This window comes from Leucoraja erinacea, chromosome 2 (assembly GCF_028641065.1).
Source record: "Leucoraja erinacea ecotype New England chromosome 2, Leri_hhj_1, whole genome shotgun sequence".
In the NCBI taxonomy this organism is placed as follows: domain Eukaryota; kingdom Metazoa; phylum Chordata; class Chondrichthyes; order Rajiformes; family Rajidae; genus Leucoraja; species Leucoraja erinaceus.
In genome coordinates, this window is record NC_073378.1 from 4,924,442 (window position 1) to 4,951,420 (window position 26,979).

The 26,979-nt window shown below is 44.4% G+C and overlaps 1 protein-coding gene across 1 annotated transcript in view; it reads right to left on the reverse strand.

Moving 5' to 3' along the window:
* Positions 1 to 1,662: 1,662 nt before the first annotated feature.
* Positions 1,663 to 26,979, reverse strand: part of sh3bp5b (SH3-domain binding protein 5b (BTK-associated)) — a 74,396-nt gene continuing 49,079 nt past the window's right edge. The window contains exons 4-9 of the mRNA XM_055651052.1: positions 21,162 to 21,326; positions 12,747 to 12,877; positions 11,902 to 11,944; positions 9,687 to 9,906; positions 5,398 to 5,649; positions 1,663 to 3,342 (exon numbers count right to left, since the gene is read on the reverse strand). Of these exons, the coding sequence (XP_055507027.1) occupies positions 3,173 to 3,342; positions 5,398 to 5,649; positions 9,687 to 9,906; positions 11,902 to 11,944; positions 12,747 to 12,877; positions 21,162 to 21,326 (981 nt within the window). The 3' untranslated portion in view covers positions 1,663 to 3,172. The remainder of the gene's footprint in view (positions 3,343 to 5,397; positions 5,650 to 9,686; positions 9,907 to 11,901; positions 11,945 to 12,746; positions 12,878 to 21,161; positions 21,327 to 26,979) is intronic.

Here is a 26,979-nt window from a genome sequence, read left to right on the forward strand (position 1 = left end):
ACCTGGGTGAACATACACTCCATGAGCCAACTATTTTTAAAACCATAGATCCATTAAATGGTCCTTCCTCCTGAACTCTGGATTTTTTCTTTAAATACTTACTCTAGCGTACTATTGCACATTCGGATATAGAAATGTTTATCTTGTGCTTCCACTATTAAGAATAAGATTGCACAATTTAAAAACAAATCGGCCAAATAAATCACAAAATGTAACTTGTTAAATGCAAACTTTTTTTCAATCTGAAGCGGCAGGACTTGAGTCCTGCTAAAAATGGAACAAGGTCATTGTTTAGGAAAGAACTGCAGATGCTGGTTTAAATCGAAGGTGAACACAAAATTGTGGAGTAACTCAGCGGGACAGGCAGCATCTCTGAAGAGAAGGAATGGGCGATGTTCCGGGTCGAGACCCTTCTTCAGACTGTCCCGCTGAGTTACTCCTGCATTTTGTGTCAGTAGATTTGTTCTCCCTTTGTTTTTTTAACAAACCTCGCCTAGCAACCAGAAGATCTAGTAGGCCTTGGTGGACCTAGTGGAAGTGTTCATCAGAACAGTCACCTCGTCTACACTTGATCTCGCCGATGTGGGCTCCAGTACATTGGGAACACCGGATGGAGTAGATGAAGTTAAAGAATGTTTTGTGAATCTCTTGCACCTGGAAGGACTTTCAGGGTTCCTGGATGGAGGCGAGGGAGGAGATACAAGGGCAGGGGTTGCATCTCCTGCAGTTGCAGGGGAAATGACCTGGAGAGGCAGTGGTTTGGGTGGGAAGGGATGAGTGAACCAAGGTGTTAAGGAGTGAGTGGTCTCTGCGGGAGGCAGATGGAGATGGGACGATGTGAGATCATGTTGGATGTGACGGAGATGTCGAGGGTGATGTGTTTGATGTGGAGGTGAAAGGTGAGGACCAGGGGAACTCTGGCCTTGTGTCGTGGGGGAGGGAGAGTAGAACTACAGGACACGGGAGATATTTGTGAAGGACTCACCCATGACAAAGGGTGGAACCCACGACCCCTAAAGAATGAGGACAACTTGGATGTCCTAATACGGAAAACCGCATTGACAACAGATGCGGCGGGGACGGAAGAATTGAGAGTAGGGGATAGAATCTTTGCAAGAAGCAGAGTGGGAAGAAGTGTGGTCCAGATATCTGGAAATCGGTAGGTTTGTAAGAGACATCAGTCGATAGTCTCTTCTGTAATGGGGACAAAGAAATCAAGAAAGGGTAGAGATATCGGATAGATTGTCAGAATGTCTTCATACTAACTTGTCTTTGCCTCTGAAGAGCATAATCCTTGTCCAAATCCATACAGGTACATGATAGATTAACACAAATGCAGAGATGAGTTGTATGTGTGTATATATATATATATATATATATATATATATATATATTCAAAACAATGAGACATTAAATGACAGAACCTATATTAAAAGTTGAAGAGTTATTATACATGACTTAATTTTACAATACTGAAATGTATAAAAAACTAATACTCAAAATAGTATTTAATGATTATTGATCTACCATGTTATGTTTTAAACATAAATATAAAGCATGCAAGCTTTCCCATTGGCAAGTGAAAAGCAAAAGCTTCTTGTCAAACCATAGTTTTTTTCCCCTTGATATAAGACTCAGGAGCTGTTTATTTAACGAAACACAAAGTGCTGGAGGAAGTCAGCAGGTCAGGCAGCATCTGTGGAGGAAAATGGTCAGATGTTTCAGGTGCAGACCCTTTTTCAGACTATCCATGTGATCTGTGATTTAGATTGAAAAGACGAGGCTTGTATTCACTGGAGTTTAGAAGGATGAGGGGGTATTCTTATAGAAACATATAAAATTATAAAAGGACTGGACAAGCTAGATGCAGGAAAAAATGTTCCCAATGTTGGGCGAGTCCAGAACCAGGGTCCACAGTCTTAGAATAAAGGGGAGGTCATTTAAGACTGAGGTGAGAAAAACCTTTTTGACCCAGAGAGTTGTGAATTTATGGAATTCCCTGCCACAGACGGCAGTGGAGGCCAAATCACTGGATGGATTTAAGAAAGCTCTAGGGGCTAGTGGAGTCAAGGGATATGGGTAGAAGGCTGGCACGGGTTATTGATGGGGGATGATCAGCCATGATCACAATGAATGGCGGTGCTGGCTCGAAGGGCTGAATGGCCTCCTCCTGCACCTATGTTTCTATGTCCATTTCACTCCCCACATGCTGCCTGACCCACTGAGTTCCTCCAGCAGTTTTTCTTTTGCTCAAAATTCCACCATCTGCAGTCTCTTGTGTTTCCGCTAGTTTTCAGAATCTTGATTCCCAATACACACATCCAAGTCCGGGCCATTTTCCTTTCAACTGTACATACAGTCAATTCCCAGCAGCAAAACCATGTTGATGCCTGCAGTGCACTTAGTTTAATGCAAATTGCTGGCCAGAGGAACTAAATTTATGTGAAAATGCAGCAATTTCTCAGCCAAAGGCCCGTTCTATCACAATGGTCAGTTTTCTCCACAATTCTCAGTTTCCTCCACTTGGGTGAGGAGATGAAGGAACAACCATGAAATTCAGTGACGCCAGTCTGCCGTTCCACATGTCTGACCGCTCCTGTTAACACACTATCCACAGGAAGTGAAGTACTCTCAGCACTTCTCTGCTTTTGTTCAGTTGCTTTTTTTAAGTCCTTCTCTCAACAACAGGAAACATGAGAGGTTGCTTTGAGCCTGGTCTTCAACAGTATGAAACCAAGGTGGATTACAGACCACAAACGCAGTAGCACACTCGAACACAACGATGTAACATGTCTTGGTGTGAAAAGGGACATAATTAAGTGGCGCATGTGAATATCGCACACAATATAAGTGGAGCAAAGCGTGTCCTCAGTTGATTCATGTTCCTTCTCTGCCATATACGAGTAAGTTCAGAGGATCTCCAAATCTGAGTCTCCAGCACAAGTTGGTTGCTGTTAGTTGGCCTCCAGTCTGAAATCAAATGACTATGTACATATTTTGCTGGTGTCCATTTGGTTCCTTTTCATCCCAGTTACAAATATCAACTATGCTTCAAAGAAACCTTTCAGTCTGCAGCCAGACTGCAATTACAAAGGCCTTAACCGTGTACGTGAGCAAGTAAGCCGTTGGTTATGTCTTCTGGCATGTTTAAGATGTTGCTTCACATCATTATTTACGAAGTTGAGCCAGCTAAACTGCAGATTTCTAATGCTGAAATTTGCTTCTCCTGTGGCTGGGTGCACTTGACTGATATTTGAGTTACTCTGATATTCAGAGCTGTCTCATCAATGGTTTGTTGATTCATCAGTTTGTCTGTGCTTTCAACACCTTCAGCCCTGTACCCTGTTCAAATGATAGATAACATTGATTGAAGATTAGTACATTATATTCTGTTTTATCCAATGTCAATCAAACAATAGATAACCAAAATAAATAGCCTATTTATTTTGGGGTCAAACAAATAACATAGTTCAGTTTAAAAATGAATTTAATGACATTAGTGCAGATCTACACTTTACAATGAGCAGCACAAATATCAGAGAGTAATCTGTTTCTGTGAAGCAGGAAGGGAGCGTGCAAAGGGGCAGCTAACCAAGGAATGTGCAACTGTAATCAGTCGCAGGGACAGCCAGGGCGATTGGGAGTGGAGTGCGAAATGCGAAGCATTTAGAAACATAGACAATAGGTGCAGGAGTAGGCCATTCGGCCCTTCGAGCCTGCACCGCCATTCAATATAATCATGGCTGATCATCCAACTCAGTATCCTGTACCTGCCTTCTCTCCATACCCCCTGATCCCTTTAGCCACAAGGGCCACATCTAACTCCCTCTTAAACATAGCCAATGAACTGGCCTCAACTACTTTCTGTGGCAGAGAATTGCACAGATTCACCACACTCTGTGTGAAAAAAAACATTCTCATCTCAGTCCTAAAAGACTTGCCCCTTATACGTAAACTGTGACCCCTTGTCCTGGACTTCCCCAACATCGGGAACAATCTTCCGGCATCTAGCCTGTCCAACCCCTTAAGAAGTTTCTATAAGATCCCCCCTCAATCTTCTAAATTCCAGCGAGTACAAGCCGAGTCTATCCAGTCTTTCTTGTTGCAAAGCTGGAGGAGGCGTAGGGAAGCGAGAGAATCACGTAGGGCTCAGGGGTATCAGGCGGCGAGGATAAGCAGCAAGGATCGGGAATGGGTGCATTTTTGGGGTCAGACAAGTTGGGAGCGGAAGCATCAGGGTGAAGCAGAGTGGATGGCAAGCGGATCTGAAAGGGTGGTCCGGCGGGGATCGTGTAGAATGAACCGTGAGCGAAGGGGCTACTAACCAAGGAATGCGTGAGTAATCGGCCACATGGTGGGGAGGAGAAGCGGGAGTAATTGGTGCCGGGGAGAGGGGCACTGCGGTAGAGGCGACGAGGACACACGCAGAAGCGACTGAGTGATGGGCTCTGGTCATTTGGTGGCAGATTGGGACAAGAGGACCAGGATGAGGTTTGAGTGTGGACCTAAAATGGACACAGATGGGTGGAGCCCAAGGGTAAAGGGCCTGTCCCACTTACGCGACCTTGGCTCGCAAATTACGCGATCTTGTGGTCGCTTGAGGCGTACGGGCACCGTATGGCCGCGCGGGGCCGGTCCCACTTAGAAGCGCTGAGTTGTGCGGGGCTGGTCCCGACATCGCGTGGGGCTCCGAAATTCTGGCAGTGGCTGAAATCTTTGCGCGGCAACGGCCTGTCGGCACGCAGGCGCATTGCGGTCGTACCAGCGTCTTGACGCCGTTCTAGCGGGTGGCGTTACGCGATGACGTCACCGCCCGGTGTGGCGTTGCGTGATGGAGTCACCGCCAAACGCCGTGCGACGCCCAAATTCAGTCGGCCCGCCTCCTGCCCAGCTGATTGGTAAGTATGACGCAAATGACGTCACGCGCGGACCTCGCATGAACTCCGTTTCCGTTTGGTCGCGCCAAACGCATGCAGTGGCATGCAAGTGGGACTGGTCTTTGAGATGAAGCAGGTGCGAGGGAGACAGTAACCACTAAGGGAGTAACAGGGATCGGCAGTAGGATGATTGGAAATGTGAAGAGCTGCAGGGTAACGAGCAGAATGGCAGAAGATAGACCCAAAATGCTGGAGTAACTCAGCGGGTCAGGCAGCATCTCTGGAGAGAAGGAATGGGTGTTCGTTGTGTAAAGCAGCATCTGCAGTTCCTCCCTCCCAGTGTCCCAGGGGCGGGGAGCCGCGCAGGCCCGACCCATCCGCCGAACAACCGTGCCGCCGAAGACCTGAATGTGCCCCGGTCGGCCCGACTCGCCCCACGGGCCTCCCCCAGTGGACTGCGGACAAGCCGGGCGGCGAGGACATATTTTCCTACCAAGGTAATCCCCAAAGCATCACTGACCTCGTTCAGCGTCACACTCGGGAGAGGAAGCTCCGCTGCATTCACTGCGAGGCCCCAGAACAGGAGAGCCTGTCGCACAATCAGACAGTGGGCTCAACAGCTCCATGCTGGGGGGATGAGTCACCAGAGGAAAGGGGTTCGGCTGGTCCAAGGGGCTGGTTGGGCAGGAGCCTAAACTGGACTCACACTGACTCTCCGAATCTTCAGAGACATGGTCACTGCAATTGTCATCATCAAATATCTCAGATGTCACTGGAAAAGAGGGAATTACGGGATATCAACTAGAATTCATCAAAAATTCAACATCATGCAGCGCCTAGCTTCATTGGATTGTACATTTCATAACTATCTCTTTTGATGAAGAAATTAAAAGAACATATGAAATGCTAGATCACTGAAGACCAGGGGATTAGTGATGTCTTCCTCGCCCTTTCTGGTTTCAATGTACAGAGTTTTTAAATTATACAGAGTTTTTAATTCCAACCTCAAATATCAGATTAGCTATTTTATGTGCAAATACATTTCCTGTGTGGGAATGAATTTGTGGAGAAAATGGAAGCGCAGAACAGCACGGTACAGGAACAGGTTCTTCAGCCCACATTGGTTGCACTGAACATGATGATAAATTAAACTAATTCCATCTGTGTTTATATAGTCCATAATCTCTCGGGTCACTGCCTATTCGTTTGTCTAATAGCCTCTTAAAACTACCACCGCCACCACCATTCCTGACAGCACATTCCAGGCATCCACCACACCAAGTTTAAAAAATCTTGCCCCACACATCTCCTTTAATCAATCCCTCTCACAAAATCAATCAATTTCCTCAATTAATTTTTTCCATCCTGGGAAAAAGGTTCCGACTGTCTACCAAATGAATGCTGCTCATAAATGTATATCAGGTCTCATCTCAGCCTCCAAAGCTCCGGAGAAAATAATCTGTAAGTTTATCCAACCTTCTTGTAGTTAATATAGCAAGTCACACTGTTCCGAGCTATGATGTTCCCCTTCGTGTAATATAAAGGAAAGGCATTGAACTGCATCAGGCAGGATTTGGCCTGCTGCCAGGAATTATATCCGTGGTCCTCGCCTGCCTGAACCTTTTCAAAGAGCCGAGTGAGTTAACTCTTTGCATCCAGGAGGGCCATGAGGCAGAGCAGTCTGTTACGAGGTGAGAATGCCTCAAGCAGTATCAAGTCAAGTTTATTCGTCACGTACACATACGAGATGTGCAGTGAAATGAAAAGTGGCAATGCTCGCGGGCTTTGTGCGAAAAACAAACAAACAAACATACTACAAACAGAATGGAACAGAATCACATATTCTTTTACATGTTGTGGGCGGAAGGAAAAAGGGGGGAAAAAAAAAAAAAATCTCTGTGCTCTCCGCTCTGCCCTCTGAACATACAACAGGTGTCAAAGTCCTTTAAGTAAGTTTAAAACATCTCTGGCAGATATTGTGAGCAATTTTGGGCACCGTATCCGAGGATGGATGTGCTGGCTTTGGGGCAGGTCCAGAGGAGGCTTACAAGAATGATCCCAGGAATGTGTGAGTTAACATATCACGGGAGTTTGTCGGCACTGGGCCAGTACTCGCTGGAGTTGAGAAGAATGAGGGGGGACCTTGTTGAAACCTACAGAATAGTGAAAGGCTTGGATCGAGTGGATGTGGAGCAGATGTTTCCACTAGTGGCAGAGTCTAGGACTAGAGTTCATAGCTTCAGAATTAAAGGACGTTCTTTTAGGAAGGAGATGAGGAGAAATTTCTTTAGTCAGAGGGTGGTGAATCTGTGGAATTTAGAGGCCATCAGTAGATATATTTATGGCAGAGATAGACAGATTTTTCATTAATACAGGTGTCATGAGGTTATGGGGAGAAGGCAGGAGAATGGGGTTTGGATGGAGAGATAGATCAGCCATGATTGAATGGCGGAGTAGACCTGATGTGCTGAACGGCCTAATTCTACTATCAACTTATGATCTTATGAAGAGACGTTGAACATAGAACATAAAACAATAGTGTAGGAAGGAACTGCAGATGCTGGTTTACACCATAGACACAAAATGCTGGAGTAACTCAGCGGGACAGGCAACATCTCTGGAGGTAAGGAATGGGTGATGTTTTGAGTCTTAACCCCATTCACCTGCCCATAACCCATAACCATTGACTACCTTACTAATCAAGAAACTGCGTTTTAAAGATATTTTAAAAAGATGTGGCCACCACAGTGGTCTGTGGCAATGAATGCCTCCCCGAAAGATGCCTCTTCTGTCAGAGGCTGATGCTGCACTGAACAAGGCAGCTGAGATAACACGTCAGTGGTGGGACCAGAACGCACAGGCTTTTGATTCAGAATGCACGATGACAAAGCACTGCTCCAGATCAGAAACAAAGACCTTCAGAATTACTCCCTTCATTGTTTCCCCTGGGGGCAGATTCACACAATATAGCACATTGTTATTGAAAGACCCTCGCTAAGATCCAAAAATGGGCACAGCAGTTCACAAGAGAATGACGATTGGTGGTGTTCAGGCAAGTTTGAAGTAAAACAATGAACAATGATGATTTGCGTGCGTTATGTTTGCAAGGCTGGGCGACGGAAAGCAATTCAAAGTAACACACAATGTGATGCATTTATCAAAAGTCACATGAATGAAACCACAAATGGTCCTTCCTACCGAAACATTAAGATTAATGGTACATTCCTTCAAATTTAATCTGATTATTGTATCGTGTTGGTCACCCCAGCTGATTGCTCCCGTTCTACAAATCCCTTTGGAATGCTTTTCTCTATTAAGACCCGTGTATAAAAATGAGTTGTTGCATTGGCAACGTGAAGATCAGCAGTGCACTGACTGGCACACTCATAGTCACATTAAACACGACTCAGATTTCTTGGCAGCTCAGCCCTGTGTATCATCTCCAACTCTTTGTTCCTCCTCCATTGTTACATCAATTGTGTGGCTACAATTAAGCAATCAAGCCCTGTGGTCACATCTTATTGTTTCTATTTCAACGAGGCATCAGATAGTTAATTGAATCTGACAGCGACGTGTGTGAAAGTGTGAATTGTGTGAGTAAATATTTGTGGTCTGTTGGGTATCTTTATTTTGCAGTCAACTTGTATTTTAGCCACATTCAACATTTACTCTGCTTTTTGGACTCGGATTTATTTTTAAGAATTTTCCCTTTGCACACAAGTGGTAGAGTTGCTGCCTTACAGCGCCGGAGACCCGGGTTCGATCCTGACTACGAGTGCTGTCTCCACGGCATTTGTACGTTCTCCCCGTGACTGCCTGGGTTTCTCCAGGATCCCCGGTTTCCTTGGCTAATTGGTTCATTGGCTTGGTATAATTGTAAATTGTCACGGGTGTGTGGAGGATAGTGCTCGTGTGCGGGAATCGTTGGTTTGTCGTGCCGCTGCCGATCAGAATGCCTGGTGAATGTTTAGTAGAGTGTTAAATTTGTTCATGATATATGTATTTTTATTTCTATTTATTTTTAATGCACACTGAATGGACACTGGTTGAGCAACGTTTTTTTGTTTCCTCTGGGTATGTGAATACTCAGGAAATGACAATAAAGATATACAATACAATACAATATCCCTCTAACCCATTGTCTTGTTACAATGTATTTTAAATGTTGTTATAATATCTGCGTCAGCTACTTCCAATGGCAGCTTCCATACACCCACACCGATTAAATCTTTCCCCTCTCACCTTACACCTCCCCTCCCCAAAAGGGCAGATTTTTAAATACTGACCATACCCATGCAGGCGGCACAGCGGTAGAGTTGCTGCCTTACAGCGCCAGAGACCCAGGTTCGATCCCGACCACGGGTGCTTGTCTGTACCGAGTTTGTATGTTCTCCCTATGACTTGTGTGGGTTTCCTCCGGGATTTCCAGTTTTCCCCCCCGACACTCCAGAGATTTGTAGGATAATTGGCTATGGAGAAATTGTAAATTGTCCCTAGTGGATAACGTTAGTGTGCAGGGATCGCTGGTCGGCACGGACTCAATGGGCCACAGGGCCTGTTTCCACGCTGTATTTCTAAACTAAACCACGTTCAATTTTAGAATCGTTACTTCCAAGTATTAGTTCCAAGTATTAGTTCCCAAGGAAAGTGTGATGATAGTGTACAATAGTGTACAATATGCAGAAGTGGTGTCTGCAGCTAGAAGTGCAACCAAAATGGGAAGTGGGTTAGAATTCCACATCCTAGCAACACAAAGGTTACTTGTAACAGAGACACAAAGCAATGATTCAGGGGCATAACCAGACTCACCAGATAACTCATCGGGGTCTGTCTTCAGGCTGGATAAGTCTTCGAGAGAGTTTTCATTTCCCTCAGCACCAACCCCTCGCCCTCTGGGTCCAATAACGTTGGAACGCCTCCTCTCGTGAATCTCATCAGAGATCATCTCCAGGTTCTTCAAGGCAGCTCTGTACTCCCCTTTGGCTGAAGACAGCTTGGTCTGCAGTTCATCCACATTCTTCTTCAGTTGCTGACAAGAGGATTTAAACCAGCAATCAGTTAACACTCAGCGGGAACTCAGGGTAGCCCCGGCATTCCCTCTCCTCTCTCTCTCTCTATCCCTCCCCCATCCAAGTCACATTAGCTGCTCGGTTTCTCCTAACAAACAGGTAACAATGGCCTGTTTCCTTCATCATGGTTACTTTCTTGCATCTTTCATTCATTGTTCTTTATCTCTCTACATCATCACCCAGATCTCTCATTTCCCTCATCCCTAACTAGTCTGAAGGGTCTCGACCCAAAACATCACCCATTCCTTCTCTCCAGAGATGCTACCCGTCCCGCTGAGTTACTCCAGCTTTTTGTGTCTATCTTCGATATAAATGGCCTGCTGTACTGTGTTACTGAAGATTTTTGGATCTTAAACTCACGGTTAGAATCAAATGAAGGGAACTTATATTTCACATATACAAGTTGCAAAGAATCTGCAGCAGTTTCACTAGATATTTGGCCCAATATAACTGCAAGCATTCATACTCGTCTCCTGCACTACTTGTCACATCTCACTTTACTCTGCATTATTCAAATATCTTTGCCCCTATTTACAATCAATCCTCTCTTCTGGTAGATGGACACAAAGTGTCGGAGTAACTCAGCGGGTCAGGCAGCATCTCAGAAGAAAATCGATGGGTGACGTTTTGGGTCAGAACCGTTCTGCAAACGGAAAGTAGAGGGGTGGGGAGGGACTGGAGGTAGGGAATGGCCAGAACTAATTAGGGGCAGCAGCCGATGACCAAGGAAGGGTGAAGCCCGTTAAAGGTCCATTGTTGGCTGGGAAAGGTATGAGAACAAGGTGCTGGGGAAGGGGTGGTAGCCAGGGGCTCACAGGCTCTATGGTGATTCCACCTGCTCTCTGGCTCTGCAATCTCTCTCTGCTTCCTCTCTTCTGGTGCATCAGTGTTATCTGCTCCAATCTATTTTATTAATACATCTACATTCCCTCATCGAGGAATTCTAACAGTTCCACCTTCCCGCTATTCGTAATGCTACTGACAATGCAACCTCAATGCATGTAGTCCTACAGACTATACCATATAATATAACCATATAACAATTACAGCACGGAAACAGGCCATCTCGGCCCTTCTAGTCCGTGCCGAACACATAATCTCCCCTAGTCCCATATACCTGCACTCAGACCATAACCCTCCATTCCTTTCCCGTCCATATAACTATCCAATTTATTTTTAAATGATAAAAACGAACCTGCCTCCACCACTTCCACTGGAAGCTTCCGTGCTGTAATTGTTATATGGTTATATGGTTAAATTTTTCAAAAAGCTCATTCCACACAGCCACCACTCTCTGAGTAAAGAAGTTCCCCCTCATGTTACCCCTAAACTTCTGTCCCTTAATTCTCGTCATGTCCTCTTGTTTGAATCTTCCCTATTCTCAAAGGGAAAAGCTTGTCCACATCAACTCTGTCTATCCCTCTCATCGTTTTAAAGACCTCTATCAAGTCCCCCCTTAACCTTCTGCGCTCCAAAGAATAAAGACCTAACTTGTTCAACCTTTCTCTGTAACTTAATTTGCTGAAACCCAGGCAACATTCTAATAAATCTCCTCTGTACTCTCTCTGTTTTGTTGACATCTTTCCTATAATTAGGCGACCAAAATTGTACACCATACTCCAGAATTGGCCTCACCAATGCCTTGTACAATTTTAACATTACATCCCAACTTCTATACTCAATGCTCTGATTTATAAAGGCCAGCACAGCAAAAGCTTTCTTTACCACCCTATCTACATGAGATTCCACTTTCAGGGAACTGTGCACAGTTATTCCTAGATCCCTCTGTTCAACTGCATTCCTCAATTCCCTACCATACTTGCAAACATATTGTGTACATTTATGATTTACATATCAAAAATAACTGCATTTCACCCCGTCGCTGTCCCAGGATCTGGGTTTCTTTTATCACCAGATATACTGCCCCTGAATTCTGACTTCACGTCTGTGCTCACCTCCATCTGCAGGTAGTATTTCGCTTTCAGTTCAAAGTATGGCCTACACAAGAGACAGAAAATACACATTATTACAAGTGAAATCATTCTGTCACAGCTGTCACTCCTTGAAGTACACGTGGATGTGTTGGGTAGAGAACAGAGTACTGGGGAGTGGAGAAAGCATTTTGGATTCACAAGGATAGTGAAAGACTGCAACTGAGTGGATGTGGAGAGGATGTTTCCACTAGTGGGAGAGTCTAGGACCAGAGGCCATAACCTCAGAATTAAAGGATGTTCCTTTAGGAAGGAGATGAGGAGAAATTTATTTAGTCAGAGGGTGGTGAATCTGTGGAATTCTTTCCCACGGAAGGCTGCAGAGGCCAAGTCAATGCTCCAGGACTCCAGGACAAGGGGTCACAGCTTAAGGATAAGGGGGAAATCCTTTAAAACCGAGATGAGGAGAACTTTTTCACACAGAGAGTGGTGAATCTCTGGAACTCTCTGCCACATAGGGTAGTTGAGGCCAGTTCATTGGCTATATTTAAGAGGGAGTTAGATGTGGCCCTTGTGGCCAAGGGGATCAGAGGGTATGGAGAGAAAGCAGGTACGGGATACTGAGTTGGATGATCAGCCATGATTATATTGAATGGCGGTGCAGGCTCGAAGGGCCGAATGGCCTACTCCTGCACCTAATTTCTATGTTTCTATGTTTCTATGTAATGGGTATTTTTTAAGGCAGAGATAGATAGATTCTTGATTAGTATGGCTGTCAGAGATAGATCAGCCATGATGGGCTGAATGGCCTAATTCTGCTCCTATGACTTTATGATCTTATGAAGGTGAGAGAGTAATGCAGAACTCACTTGGATTTATTAATGCTTCGCTTCAGTTTCTTCTCAAGTTGCTTCATCCTGCTCATTGCTGCATTGTACTTCATGGCCGTGTCTTTGTGCAGCAGCTCACTCCTCGTCTTGGTCTGTTCTGCTTCCATAACCTACGTAGTATAGGAAATTAATTGGATGAGTAAGCTGCAATCTGCACGGTAAAAACACCCGATTGCAAATAGCTTGCACAAAAAGCTCGTTGTCCCACTTTCGCCCATCGAGTCTGCACTGGCTTTCGACTAAGCATTTAAATTAAACCTACATTTATCCCATTCTGTTCCCCCCACATTCTCATCAATTAGGAGGGTGGCACGGCTGGAGGAGGCGATGCCTTACAGCGGCAGAATCCCGGGTTCGATCCCGAACTCGGGCGCTGTCTCTGTGAAGTTTGCACGTTCTCCCTGTGACTGCGCGGATACGCTTTGATGCCCCGGTTGCCTCGTACATCCCAAATACGTGCGGGTTTGTCAGTTAATTGGCCTCTGTAAAGTTACCCAAATGTGTAGGGAGTGGATGAGAAAGTGAGATAACATAGAACTAATATCATAGCAAAAGGATTTGAGTATAGGAGCAGGGAGGTTCTACTGCAGTTGTACAGGGTCTTGGTGAGACCACACCTGGAGTATTGCGTATAGTTTTGGTCTCCTAATCTGAGGAAAGACATTCTTGCCATAGAGGGAGTACAGAGAAGGTTCACCAGACCGATTCCTGGGATGTCAGGACTTTCATATGAAGAAAGACTGGATAGACTCGGCTTGTACTCGCTAGAATTTAGAAGATTGAGGGGGAATCTTATAGAAACTTACAAAATTCTTAAGGGGTTGGACAGGCTAGATGCAGGAAGATTGTTCACAATGTTGGGGAAGTCCAGAACAAGGGGTCACAGTTTAAGGATAGGTGGGAAGTCTTTTAGGACCGAGATGAGAAAAAAAAAATGTACACAGAGAGTGGTGAATCTGTGGAATTCTCTGCCACAGAAGGTAGTTGAGGCCATAGTTAATTGGCTATATTTAAGAGGGAGTTAGATGTGGCCCATGTGGCTAAAAGGATCAGGGGGTATGGAGAGAAGGCAGGTACGGGATACTGAGTTGGATGATCAGCCATGATCATATTGAATGGCGGTGCAGGCTCGAAGGGCCGAATGGCCTACTCCTGCACCTATTGTCTATGTTTCTATCAATGGGTGTTTCATGATCGGCGTGGACTTGGACTGAAGGCCCTGTTTCCATCCTGTATCTTTAAAATAAACTCTCTCAAGATTCTACCACTCAATTGGCACAATTGTCAGTTGTCAATTAACCCACTAACACCAGGAGCAGGAGCTGACATAACCAGTTCAGGTCTGAGGAATATAATCAGGTGTCCTTTCCATGATCTATAGAAGCTACAGTACATGCTGCCTTATCAAAACTTAGCTGGTTTAAATGTTGGTCCCAAACGAAACTGCAAGAATCACACTGCTTTTGATTTCTTTCTGCACGCTGATTTTCCCATCCAACCCCACAAAGTATTGAAAGATACAGCATGGAAACAGGCCCTGCAGCCCACACCGACCGTTGATCACCCAGTCACACTGGTTCTGTGTTGTCCTACTTTCTCATCCACCCCCTACACACTAGAGGCAATGTATAGAAGGCAACCTACAAATCTACAAATCCACACATCTTTGGAATGTGGGAGGAAACCAACGCACCTGGAGGAAGCCCACGCAATCACAGGGAGAACGTGCAAACTCCTCACAGACAAGTAAAGTAAAGTAAAGAAGCCTTTATTGAAATTTCGTTGCCTTGCAGTCATACATATAATAAAAATGACAAAAACACACAATAAACACAAATTTAACATCCATCACAGTGAGTTCACCAAACACCTCCTCACTGTGATGGAAGGCAAAAATCTTAAAGCCCTTGTCTCTTCCCTCCTTGTTCTCCCTCTGCTCCAAGGCGACCTGTGAGCTCCCGACGTTGTCGTCCACCGAGGTCAGGTCGCCGCCGGAACGCCACAGCTCCGTTGTCGGGTCGCTGTTGCAACGCCACAGCTCCGTTGTCGGGTCGCTGTTGCAACGCCACAGCTCCGTTGTCGGATTGCCGCTGCCGCCGGAACGCCACAGCTCCGATGCCGGGTCGCTGCTGCCGCTGCTGCCGCCGGAACGCCTCAGCTCCGATGTCAGGTCGCTGCTGCCGCTGCCGCTGCAATGCCACAGCTCCGATGCCGGGTTGCCGCTCCTGCTGGAATGCCACAGCTCCGTTGTCGGGTTGCTGCTGCCGCCAGATGCCCCAGCTCCGTGGCCGCCAGCTCCGCCATTAGGCCTCGGCACAGACGGAGATGGACACGGGGGATACGACAAGAGAAGTCGCATCCCCCCCGAAGGAAGAGACCAAAAACATTTGAGGTCTTGTTCAAACTCGGGTCTCTGGAGTTGCGAGGCACCACTGTGCTACCATGTATATTTATTTATTAGCAATGTTACAAAATTTTGAGATTTTAAAAATCAAGTCTGCAATTTATTCCATCAGATAAAGCATAAAAAGAAGTTTAATTTGACACCTAATTGACTTTCATATCTCAAGTATTTAAACATTTATGGCCATTTTCATACTCTGAAATTAGCATCTTGTTCCCTATTGATTTTCTATGGACATAACAAAAAAGCTGTGATCCTGGACAGTCAAAAGCCCATAACCTTCTTAAAAATTAAGAGAACTGAATGAAATTTTCAGTTATCATAGTTGAAGCATTCTGAAACAAATATAAAATAATCTTACTTGGATGACCTGAAATTAAAGAATATAATTAGTTAGTTAGCCAATTGTAGCTAATTTCAAACTTCAATTACTAGATCTAAACATCTATCTATTTCTTAATAAATGATTAACATTTTTTAAATAGCCTAAGTGTCCAAATAATATTCACAAATAATTCACAATAAAACATGAATTTTAAATCTCATTTACATTCATTTATAGGCCAAATGGAAGGAATTTAGTGTTCAATTGCTGTAAATTAAAGTAAATTTAAATCGGCTTTCTAGTGGGATCCTGTGAACGCACTGGTTTAGAACGTTCACATTGCAGTAGATTTGTGCCCTCAAATGCCCAGAAAAATACTGCGGGATATAATGGGCCCAAAATTAGCTACTCGCAACTTTAAACTTTGTATAAAGGGATCTTAAGAAGCCCTTTTTAACGTAAAAATAAACAGCCTACCTTCTGTTGTCCCCTGTATGAGATCCCACCCGTTGCCGGCGGTCGGGGGTTTAGAGGTTAATTTTTACACTACTATAACTATTATACAAAGCCCTTAAAAGTAATAATAGCTAAAGCGACGGAATCTTCCAGCGATTTTTCGTTAATAATTAACTAGGCTAAACATCCTCGATTTGAACAGCCTAGGGAAAATCGCGTTTTAAACCCGCCCCCCTCTAAACGGCGCCAAAATCGCGCACACGGGCTGGGACAGATTTTCAGCGACGCTTCAGGTATGCTTTGCAACATACCTATATTTATACATTGAAATTAAAACATCAGAACCATTCACTGTTCTTTGGCCGAATGGCCTAATCCTGCACCTATTTTTTTTTAATATGTTTTATGTTAAACCAGATGTTAAATCAGATGCTGTATGTTAAACCAGATTTATTGGTTAATTTGCTTGGTATAATTGTAAATTGTCCCCAGAGTGAGTGACAGTGTAAGTGTGCAGGAATCACTGGTCGGTGCGGAAACCATGGGCCATGGGGCCTGTTTCCCTGCTGTAACGAAACTAAAAGTGTGGGCACATGTGTAATGATTGAAAGTGAGTCACTCGAGACGTGCGGTGGCGGTGGATTTCCGCTTTTCTGCTCTGCATTGATAGATAATTATGTTGAGGTCAGGAATTCCATGGAAACTCACCCACAACTTGTAATGCTCAAGTTTTAATTAGAATCTAGGAAGTGGACCTACTGGCACACATTTCAAATCGTCAAGTCAAGTCAAGTGATCATGTATCATACTTCATCATGTATCGAAGTAGTCAAGAGTGTCTAATTGTCATGTGTAGTTTCTCCCCAGAGGCCATTCGGACTGTAAAAAACGCCTATCTCACCAGGGACTAACTCTACAGATACGTTTTTCCTATCATCATTATCGAAGTGTGTCAAGATTGTGTCTATAATTTGTCATGTTTTGTGTTAGACTTTTGCACAAAAAATCTTACTTGCTGCAGCTTTCACTGGCACGTATGTGTATGTGACAAATAAACTTGACATGAAATAAATTCTTACTTGCTGCAGCTTTACAGGCACATTCATGTAATAACACATAAATAAAATCAACAATCAATAATGTAATACATTTAAAATCAGTAACGGAGACAAAGCGTTGAAGCAACTCAACAGGTCAGGATGGATCTCAGTTAAACATGGATAGGTAAACGTTTTGGGTAGAGTCTGATGTGACTCTGAAGAAGGTCCCAACCCAAAACGTCAGCTACCTATGTTTTCCTGCGTTACTTCAGCCTGTGAGGCGGCAGCTCTACCACTGCACCATTGTACCACCCCTTCGGGTTGGGAAGATACCGTTCTTAAATCTGGGCGTCCGAGCATTCGAGATCCTAGAAGAGAGAAGAGGGAATGGCCAGGGTGAAGACTTTCAGTCTTCGCCAAGCAACATAGCATTGTTTTCTCAGCTTTCCTGCCAACAGAGGGGCAAACCCCATGTTTTGGGCACAAGACTGCAAGAAGCAGGTTGACACAAAATGCTGGAGTAACTCAGCGGGACAGGCTGCATCTCTGGAGAGAAGGAATGAGTGACGTTTCGGATCGAGACCCTTCTTCAGACTGATCCTTCTCTTCAGAGATGCTGTCTGTCCTGCTGAGTTATTCCAGCATTTGTGTGTCTACCTGTGATTTAAACCAGCACCTACAGTTCTTTCCTACACTCTAAAAGGCAGCCCTATTTTGACTCGCCCCACTTTTCAGGGATTAATAGACCTTTATTAATCCCAGAAGGGAAATTAATCTGCCAACACAAGATACATGAAGCATGAATTTAAAGTGAAGTTGAAAAGAATGGGAATGTGCAGAGATTGGGGGGATTGGGAGGATTGGGGAAGGGGGGTAGTCAGTCTCAGTAAATTTCAGAGGTTCAATATCCTGGGAGATCACAATCCACTCATCTTAATTCTAAATTGCAGTAACGTAGAAACATAGAAATTAGGTGCAGGAGTAGGCCATTCGGCCCTTCGAGCCTGCACCGCCATTCAATATGATCATGGCTGATCATCCAACTCAGTATCCGTACCTGCCTTCTCTCCATACCCCCCTGATCCCTTTAGCCACAAGGGCCACATCTAACTCCCTCTTAAATATAGCCAATGAACTGGCCTCAACTACCCTCTGTGGCAGAGAGTTCCAGAGATTCACCACTCTCTGTGTGAAAAAAGTTCTTCTCATCTCGGTTTTTTAAAGGATTTCCCCCTTATCCTTAAGCTGTGACCCCGTGTCCTGGACTTACCTAACATCGGGAAACAATCTTCCTGCATCTAGCCTGTCCAACCCCTTAAGAATTTTGTAAGTTTCTATAAGATCCCCTCTCAATCTCCTAAATTCTAGAGAGTATAAACCAAGTCTATCCAGTCTTTCTTCATAAGACAGTCCTGACATCCCAGGAATCAGTCTGGTGAACCGTCTCTGCACTCCCTCTATGGCAATAATGTCCTTCCTCAGATTTGGAGACCAAAACTGCACGCAATACTCCAGGTGTGGTCTCACCAAGACCCTGTACAACTGCAGTAGAACATCCCTGCTCCTATACTCAAATCCTTTTGCAATGATAGCTAACATACCATTCGCTTTCTTTACTGCCTGCTGCACCTGCATGCCTACCTTTGTTGTGAGAGTGGAGTTCATTGCCACAGACAACTGCGGAGGCCAAGTCAATAGGTATTTGAAGGCTGAGAGACAGATTATTGATTAGTACGGGTGTCAGGGGTTATGGGGCGAAGGCAGGAGAATGGGGTTGAGATGTACAGATAGATCAGCCATGATTGAATGGCGGAGTAGGCTTGATGGGGCCAAATGGCCTAATTCTGCCCCTAAAACCTATGAATTTATTAACTTCAATCCTGGTTCAAGCCACCTCAGCTGCCAGGTGAAAGGACACAAAGTGCTGGAGTAATTCAGAAGGTCAGGCAGCATCTCTGGTGGAAATGGATAAGTGATGTTTTGGGTCGAAACCATTCAGACATGTCAAGGGAAATGGAATTTTTTCAACCGCCGGATCAATCCCTTGATAGTCCCTACACTGACAGGTGACATTTATTAACTAGGGAGGAAGAAACTCACAGAATAGTGAAAGGCCTGGATATAGTGGATGTGGAGGGGATGCTTCCACTAGTGGGAGAGTCTAGGACCAGAGGTCATAGCCTCTGAATTAATAGACGTTCCTTTAAGAAGGAGATGAGGCGTAATTTATTTCGTGAGGGTGGTGAATCTGTGTAATTCATTGCCACAGAAGGCTGTGGAGGCCAAGTCTGGATGTTTTTAAGGCAGAGATAGATAGATTCTTGATTAGTACGAGTCTCAGGTTATGCAGAGAAGGCAGGAGAATGGGGTTAGGAGGGTGAGATAGATCCGCCATGATTGAATGGCAGAGTAGACTTGATGGGCCGAATGACCTAATTCTGCTCCTATCACATGAAAAGTAGATGAAGAAATTCCTCTCAATGACTCAGTACAATATGAGGATTTCCTCTTTCTTAGTCACTGGTCTGATAAAGCAAGAACATGTTATGTTACTTCACTGACATAAGTTAAAGAGCTTTACAAAATGTTTAATTAATACAGAACCAAATGCCACAGACAACCAACTAGTATTGGCATTGTTCATAAAATTCTTTCTATGCCTTAATGGCTGTATATTTGGAAGCCAGTCTCGGCTAGCAACTGGGGATGGTTCATTGCAAATTCTAGATATTACTCAGAAGGCAAAGCTTATGCCGAGAAACCCATTGGATTAATTTCCTCCCCAGATTAAAGATAGAACACCGCATAGAATTAAAAAAGACACATTTTTTAAATGCAACTCGGACTAGAACAACACCCACTCCCAAGACCACAACTGTTGGGAAAAGGAACCCAGCTAATGTGTGGAATGTGTGCGCACAGTATCCTCAGGAAAGACATGGAAATAGTAGAAGAATAAGGATTGTTCTCCTAGAAGCAGAAAGTTCCACGAAATTCAATAATAGTCACAATTACTTTAATAAGTTTATGCAACTGGGAAGAGAATCATCAACCAAGGACAAAAGACATTTCTCTGTTCAGGACCCTTCTTCAGACTGAAGAAGAGCCCAAACCAAAAACGTCACCTGTCCATTCCCTCCCCACATGCTGCATAACCCACTGAGTTCCTCCAGCACTGAGTTTTACTTGGGTTTCCAGCACTTGCAGTCGCTTGTGTCTCAATTAACCGGTTTAAGCAAGTTTTAGAAAAGAGATTATCCCTGCCTCTCTGCTGTCTATGTTATTGCAGTGAGTTGGAACAAATGCATTGTCCAAAAGGGACCTGAAAGCGCAGGAGGGCCAGATCCTGAGAGAGCTGCCGTGGACTGAATGGCCACCTTCCACACAAGGAGATTGTATGTATGATAAATATTGTTCTACTGGGATTTGAGCCGTGGGCCAAACACCAGATAGTCTGGATCTTGCTGTGCCAGCACCATGCTAACGTTGATCTTTCCCCTGAAGTATCTTTTACTCTGATAACAACGTTTCCGGAGGAGGCGAGGACAGTCACAAGGATCAGTATCTAATCTTTTCAATAATGCATTCCACTCTACAACTGGGGTTAGAAGGGTCCCGCTCTTACTCCATCTGATCGGATTGTAACTGGAATGTGGGGGAGGGGGGAGGGGGAGGGGGAGGGGGAGGGGGGAGGGGGGGGGTGGGAGACTACCAACACATTATTCCAAAACTAGGAAATAAAGATTTAAAAGCATTCATTTCCTCTGCCCCCATTTATTATATCCGCTGAAGGCAATATCGATATATTTTTTTTAATCATTATACCACATGACACAATGGTAGAGTTCCCGCCTTACAGCACCAGAGACCTGGGTTTGATCCTAACTGTAGGTGCTGTCTGTGTGGAGTTTGCAAGTTCTTCCTGTGACTGCACGGGGATCCTCCGGTTTCCTCCCACATTCCAAAATTCCAAAATCCAGGTTTTCTAAGTTAATTGGCTTCTGTAAATTGTCCGCTGGCAATGGGAAGTTGGGCCGAAGGGCCTGATCCCTTGATGTACGACTCAATGACTCCATCAGGCCTTAGATCTGGGAATGGATGCAGAGTACATGCTTCTAGCACGTACATGCAGGCAGAGTATTTACGGGCCACGTTAGGGTTTAACTTACCCGCTGTGTTGCGTGATTAAGCATCTCCTGCCACGCCGAATCAAACTGACGCTCTTCGTCTTCCAGCAGCCTCTGTTCAGCCAGAGCAATCGTTTCCTTGGCTGCCCGCAACACCTCCGTGGCGCGTTGAAAATCCTGGGTGGCTTTCTGGGCCTCCAACTGGGCCTGTGGGGGAATTAAAGTCACGGCAAAAATCATTCACCATATAACAATCACAGCACGGAAACAGGCCATCTCGGCCCTTCTAGTCCACCTGGGTTCAATCCTGACTGGTGCTGTCTGTACAGAGTTTGTACCTTCTCCCTGTGACCACGTGGGTTTTCTCCGGGTGCTCGGGTTTTTCACCCACACTCCAAAGACGTAAAGTTTGTAGGTTAATTTGGTTTTCGGTAAAGATTGTAAACTGTCCCTAGTGTGTAGGATAGTGCTAATGTACGGGGATCGTTGTTCAGCAAGGACTCAGTGGGTTGAAGGGCCTGTTTCAATGCTGTATCTCTACATTTAAAAAAAAAAGTTTATACATCCGTTTTAAATTACATAAACTAGTTTACTTTTCTAGACGAATACAAGGATAAAGGCTTCACCAATTATTCCTAAGTAATCTGAGTTTTGAGGCCCAGTATTCATGCAGAAATGACAGTTTCTTCTGCAACTGTCAGCTTTGTTATGTGGATGCAACGTTAAACCAAAACACCCTTCAGATATGTGAAAAATATTGCATAATGTAAAAGGGCAGAGCAACTTTATCCTGAAACATTATCAATGCTTCAACAAATGCCTAAAACAACTGGAGTTTCACCTCATTCTTGGCTGTAAAAGGAAATAGAAACATAGAAAATAGGTGCAGGAGGAGGCCATTCGGCCCTTCGAGCCAGCACCGCCATGCATTGTGATTATGGCTGATCGTCCCCTATCAATAACCCGTGCCTGCCTTCTCCCCATATCCTTTGACTCCACTAGCCCCTAGAGCTCTATCTAACTCTCTCTTAAACCCATCCAGTGATTTGCCCTCCACTGCCCTCTGTGGCAGGGAATTCCATAAATTGACAACTCTCTGGGTGAAAAAGTTTTTTCTCACCTCAGTCTTAAATGACCTCCCCTTTATTCTAACAGTAAAGCATCTTGTCCGGGAACATTACCATCTGGTTTGGGAATTGCACTGCCAAGGACAAGAAGGCTCTGCAGAGAGTGGTGCGTTCGGCCGAACGCACTATGGGAACTTCACTCACCCCCCCCTGTAGGAACTATACATCAGGAGGTGCAACTCCAGAGCCAACAATATCATGGGAGACCCCTTCCATCCCTGCAATGGACTGTTCCAGCTGCTACGGTCAGGCAAACGCCTCCGTTGCCATGCGGTGAGAACGGAGAGGTTGAGAAGGAGTTTCTTCCCAGAGACCATTCGGACTGTAAACGCCTATCTCACCAGGGACTAACTCTACAGAACGTTTTTCCTTCCATTATTTATTATGCAAAAGAATATGTGTGTTATGATTGTGTTTATTGGTTGTTTTGTTGTTTGTCTTTTGCACAAAAGTCCGCGAGCATTGCCACTTTCATTTCACTGCACATCTCGTATGTGTATGTGACAAATAAACATGACTTGACTTGACTTGAAATACAGTCAGAATGTTCAGGCTGAAGACCGACCTCACCTCTCCTCAGACGCACCCTGACCTACTGATTTATCAAATACTATCCCCAGTATTTATCAATTTATTCAGTTGGATGTGTAAAACACTTTAGGACATTCCAAGTATTTCTCGAGCACATACAAGCATACAAATGTGGAACAATAACAGGCCACTCACCCCTTAATCCCACTCAACCAATTAATCAATCGCACTGGATCAGATTGCAGCTGCACTTCCACATTTCCAGCTCCCTGTGGCAATCTTTCACAACTTGCTTATCAAGTATCATGTTGCAGTTGTATAAGACATTAGCAAGTCCACATTACGAGTATCCTGCTCAGTTTTGGGCACCATGTGATAGGAAAGATGTTGTCAAGCTCGAAAAGGGCACAGAGAAGATTTACCAGGATGTTGCCAGGACTCGAGGGATTGAGCTGTCGGGAGAGGTTGAGCAGGCGAAACCCGATTCCTTGGAGTGCAGGACAACGAGGGGTGATCTACAGATGTGTAAAATCATGAATAGTCATGAGATAATCATGAAAACACACAGTCTCAGAACAATGGAATCGAGAACCAGAGGACACAAAAATATGATGACACCTGATGACACGAAAATAGGTGGAAGGGCAGGTAGTGTAGAGAAAGCAGGGACTCTGCAGAAGGACTTGGCCAGGTTGGGAGAGTGGGCAGACAAGTGGCAGATGGAATATAGTTGTATATACTTCCCGGTGTTGGGGTCCAGAACAAGGGGTCACAGTTTAAGGATAAAGGGGAAATCTTTTAGGACCGAGATGAGAATTTTTTTTTTTTTTACACAGAGAGTGGTGAATCTGTGGAATTCTCTGCCACAGAAAGTAGTTGAGGCCAGTTTCAAATTGGCTATATTTAAGAGGGAGTTAGATGTGGCCCTTGTCCAATATTAACCCATAATTAAAAAAAAAGGGATCAGGGGGTATGGAGAGAAGGCAGGTACAGGATACTGAGTTGGATGATCAGCCATGTTTCCCATCATATTGAATGGCATCTTCCCTTAATGCAGGGTGATTCTCAAAGATATTAATTTTGGCCGAATTGCTTCCTACTCCTGCACATACCTGTATATATTTACTATGATTATCCTTCAATTTAATTTTATTTTAATTGTTGAGCAGGCGAAACCCAATTCCTTGGAGTACAGGACGATGAGGGGTGATCTACAGATGTATAAAATCATGAATAGATTGGTAAACGCACAGTCTCTCGCCCAGAGTAAGGGAATCGAGAACCAGAGGACACAAAAATATGATGACACCTGATGATATGAAAATAGGTGGAGGGGCAGGTAGTGTAGAGAAAGCAGGGACTCTGCAGAAGGACATGGACAGTTTGGGAGAGTGGGCAGACAAGTGACAGATGGAATATAGTTGTAGCAAAATGTGGAATTATGGATTTGGGTAATAGGAATAAAGACGTGGACTATTTTCTAGGTGCAGAGAATCCAGAAATCGGAGGTGCAAAGGGATTTGGGAATGCTGGTGCAGGATTCCCAAAAAGTTAATCTGCAAGTCACATCGGTAGTAAAGAAAGCAAACTCAATGCTCGCATATATTTCAAGATGGCTTGTATACAAAAGCAGGGATGTAATGTTGAGGCTCTACAAGGCACTGGTAAGGCGGCATTTGGAATATTGGGAGCAATTTTTGGCATCATACCTGAGGAAGGATGTGCTGGCTCTGGAATGATTGAATGAATTAATGAATGAATGAATCTCTTTATTGTCATTGCACATGGTACAACAAAATTTAAAAGTCAATCCCACGGTGCGATTCACAAGGTGCGAGAGGGTCCAGAGGAGGTTTACAAGAATGATCCCATGAATGAGTAGGTTAACATATGATGAGCGTTTAACGGCATTGGGCCGGTACTCGCTGGAGTTTAGAAGAATGAGGGGGAACCTCATTGAAACATACAGAATAGTGAAAGACTTGGATAGAGTGGATGTGGAGAGGATGTTTCCACTAGTGGGAGTGTCTGGGACTAGAGATCATAGCCTCAGAATTAAAGAATGTTCTTTTAGGAAGGAGATGAGACGGAATGTCTTTAGTCAGAGGGTGGTGAATCTGTGGAATTCTTTGCCACAGAAGGATGTGGAGGCTGTCAGTGGATATTTTTAAGGCAGAGATAGATAGATTCTTGATTAATGCGGGTATCAAGGGTTAGGGGGAGATGGTAGAAGAATGGGGTGAAGAGGGAGAGATAGAGAGGCAGAGTAGACTTGATGGGCCGAATGGCCTAATTCTGCTCCCATCATGTATGAACTTATGACCTTAGTTGGTTTAAGGTGTGGGGGAAAAGAGTTAATAGGAACCAGAGGGGTACATTTTTAACAATGGGTGTTTGGCGCATAGAACAAGTTGCTCGAGGAAGTAGTTGAGGTGGGGACGACCGCAACATTTAAAAAACATTTAGACAGGTACATAGATATGACAGGTTTAGAGAGATATGGAGCAAAGGCAGGCAGGCAGGTGGGACTAGTGTAGATGGGACGTGTTGGTCGGTGTGGGCAAGTTGAACGAAAGGGCCTGCTTCCACGCTGTATGATTCTATGACTGTTTTCCTCCACATCTGCCTTAAAACTATTAAAAAATATTTGCCTCATCTCCATCTTAAGTTTGCAAAGATCGGGAGAAAATGCTCTTATTTTTATACTTATGCTCATGTCTAGATTATCCAACAAGAACCATCATTTCCTTATCCAACCTCTCACAAACTCTCCAAACCAAGTATGTTTGACTCTCTTCAAAATTCAACGTTTATGACAACTCACCCATTTCAAAACTCCTTTTAACTTTTTCCAATCTAACAATGGTCTTTCTTAAATAACGATACCAGAATTATCCACAGTACTCAAGATACGTTCTCACCTTCGCCCTAAATAACTGAAACAATAAACTCCTTACTTTTGTATTGAATTCCCCCGGCAATTAACAATAACGTTCTTTTAGCTTTCCTGATTCTGTGCTCTTCCTGCACGCTAGCCTTTTGGGCATCTTGGGCTTGGAACCAGATCCCACTGTACCCTAGAGCTTGGCATCCCATCATTATTTAGATCATCTGCTCCTTTATTTTTGCTGCCAGAAACACAAATTCCATTTTTTTTTACAATATTGTACTCCGCTTGTCAAATCTTTACATGTTCACTGAACCTATTTATAACCCCATGTGTAGGAAGGAACTGCAGATGCTGGTTTACATCGAACATTGACACAAAATGCTGGAGTAACTCAGCGGGGCAGGCAGCATCTCTGGGTAACACTTCAGGTTGAGACCTTTCTTCAGACTTCAGTATCTGAGGGGTCTTGGCCCGAAATGTCACCCATTCCTTCCCTCCAGAGATGTTGCCTGTCCTGCTGAGTTACTGCAGCATTTTGGGTCTATCTTCCAGTTATAACTCCATGCAGCCTCCTAACATAGAAACATCGAAACATAGAAAATAGGTGCAGGAGTAGGCCATTCAGCCCTTCGAGCCTGCACCGCCTTTCAATATGATCATGGCTGATCATCCAACTCAGTATCCTGTACCTGCCTTCTCTCCAAACCCCCCTGATCCCTTTAGCCACAAGGGCCACATCTAACTCCCTCTTAAATATAGCCAATGAACCGGCCTCAACTACCTTCTGTGGCAGATAATTCCAGAGATTCACCACTCTGTGTAAAAATTCTCAGTCCTAAAAGATTTCCCCTTTATCCTTAAACTGTGACCCCTTGTTCTGGACTTCCCCAACATCGGGAACAATCTTCCTGCATCCAGCCTGTCCAACCCCTTAAGTATTTTGTAAGTTTCTGTAAGATCCCCCCTCAAATATCTAAATTCTAGCGAGTACAAGCCGAGTCTATCCAGTCTTTCTTCATATGAAAGACCTGACATCCCAGGAATCAGTCTGGTGAACCTTCTCTGTACTCCCTCTATGGCAAGAATGTCCTTCCTCAGATTAGGAAGGACCTCTTCACAACTTATTTTCCTACAATATCACCACAAATCCAAGTCACATATAAACTTGGCAAAGTTTGAGGCCCAAGCCCGATTCCTGTGACACATCCCATGTTACAACTTGCCAATCACAAAAAAAAAACTTGTTATTCCCACGTTTTGTTTCCTGCTCACCAATCCTTTAGCAACACCAAATGTTCCCTCCTGAACTATG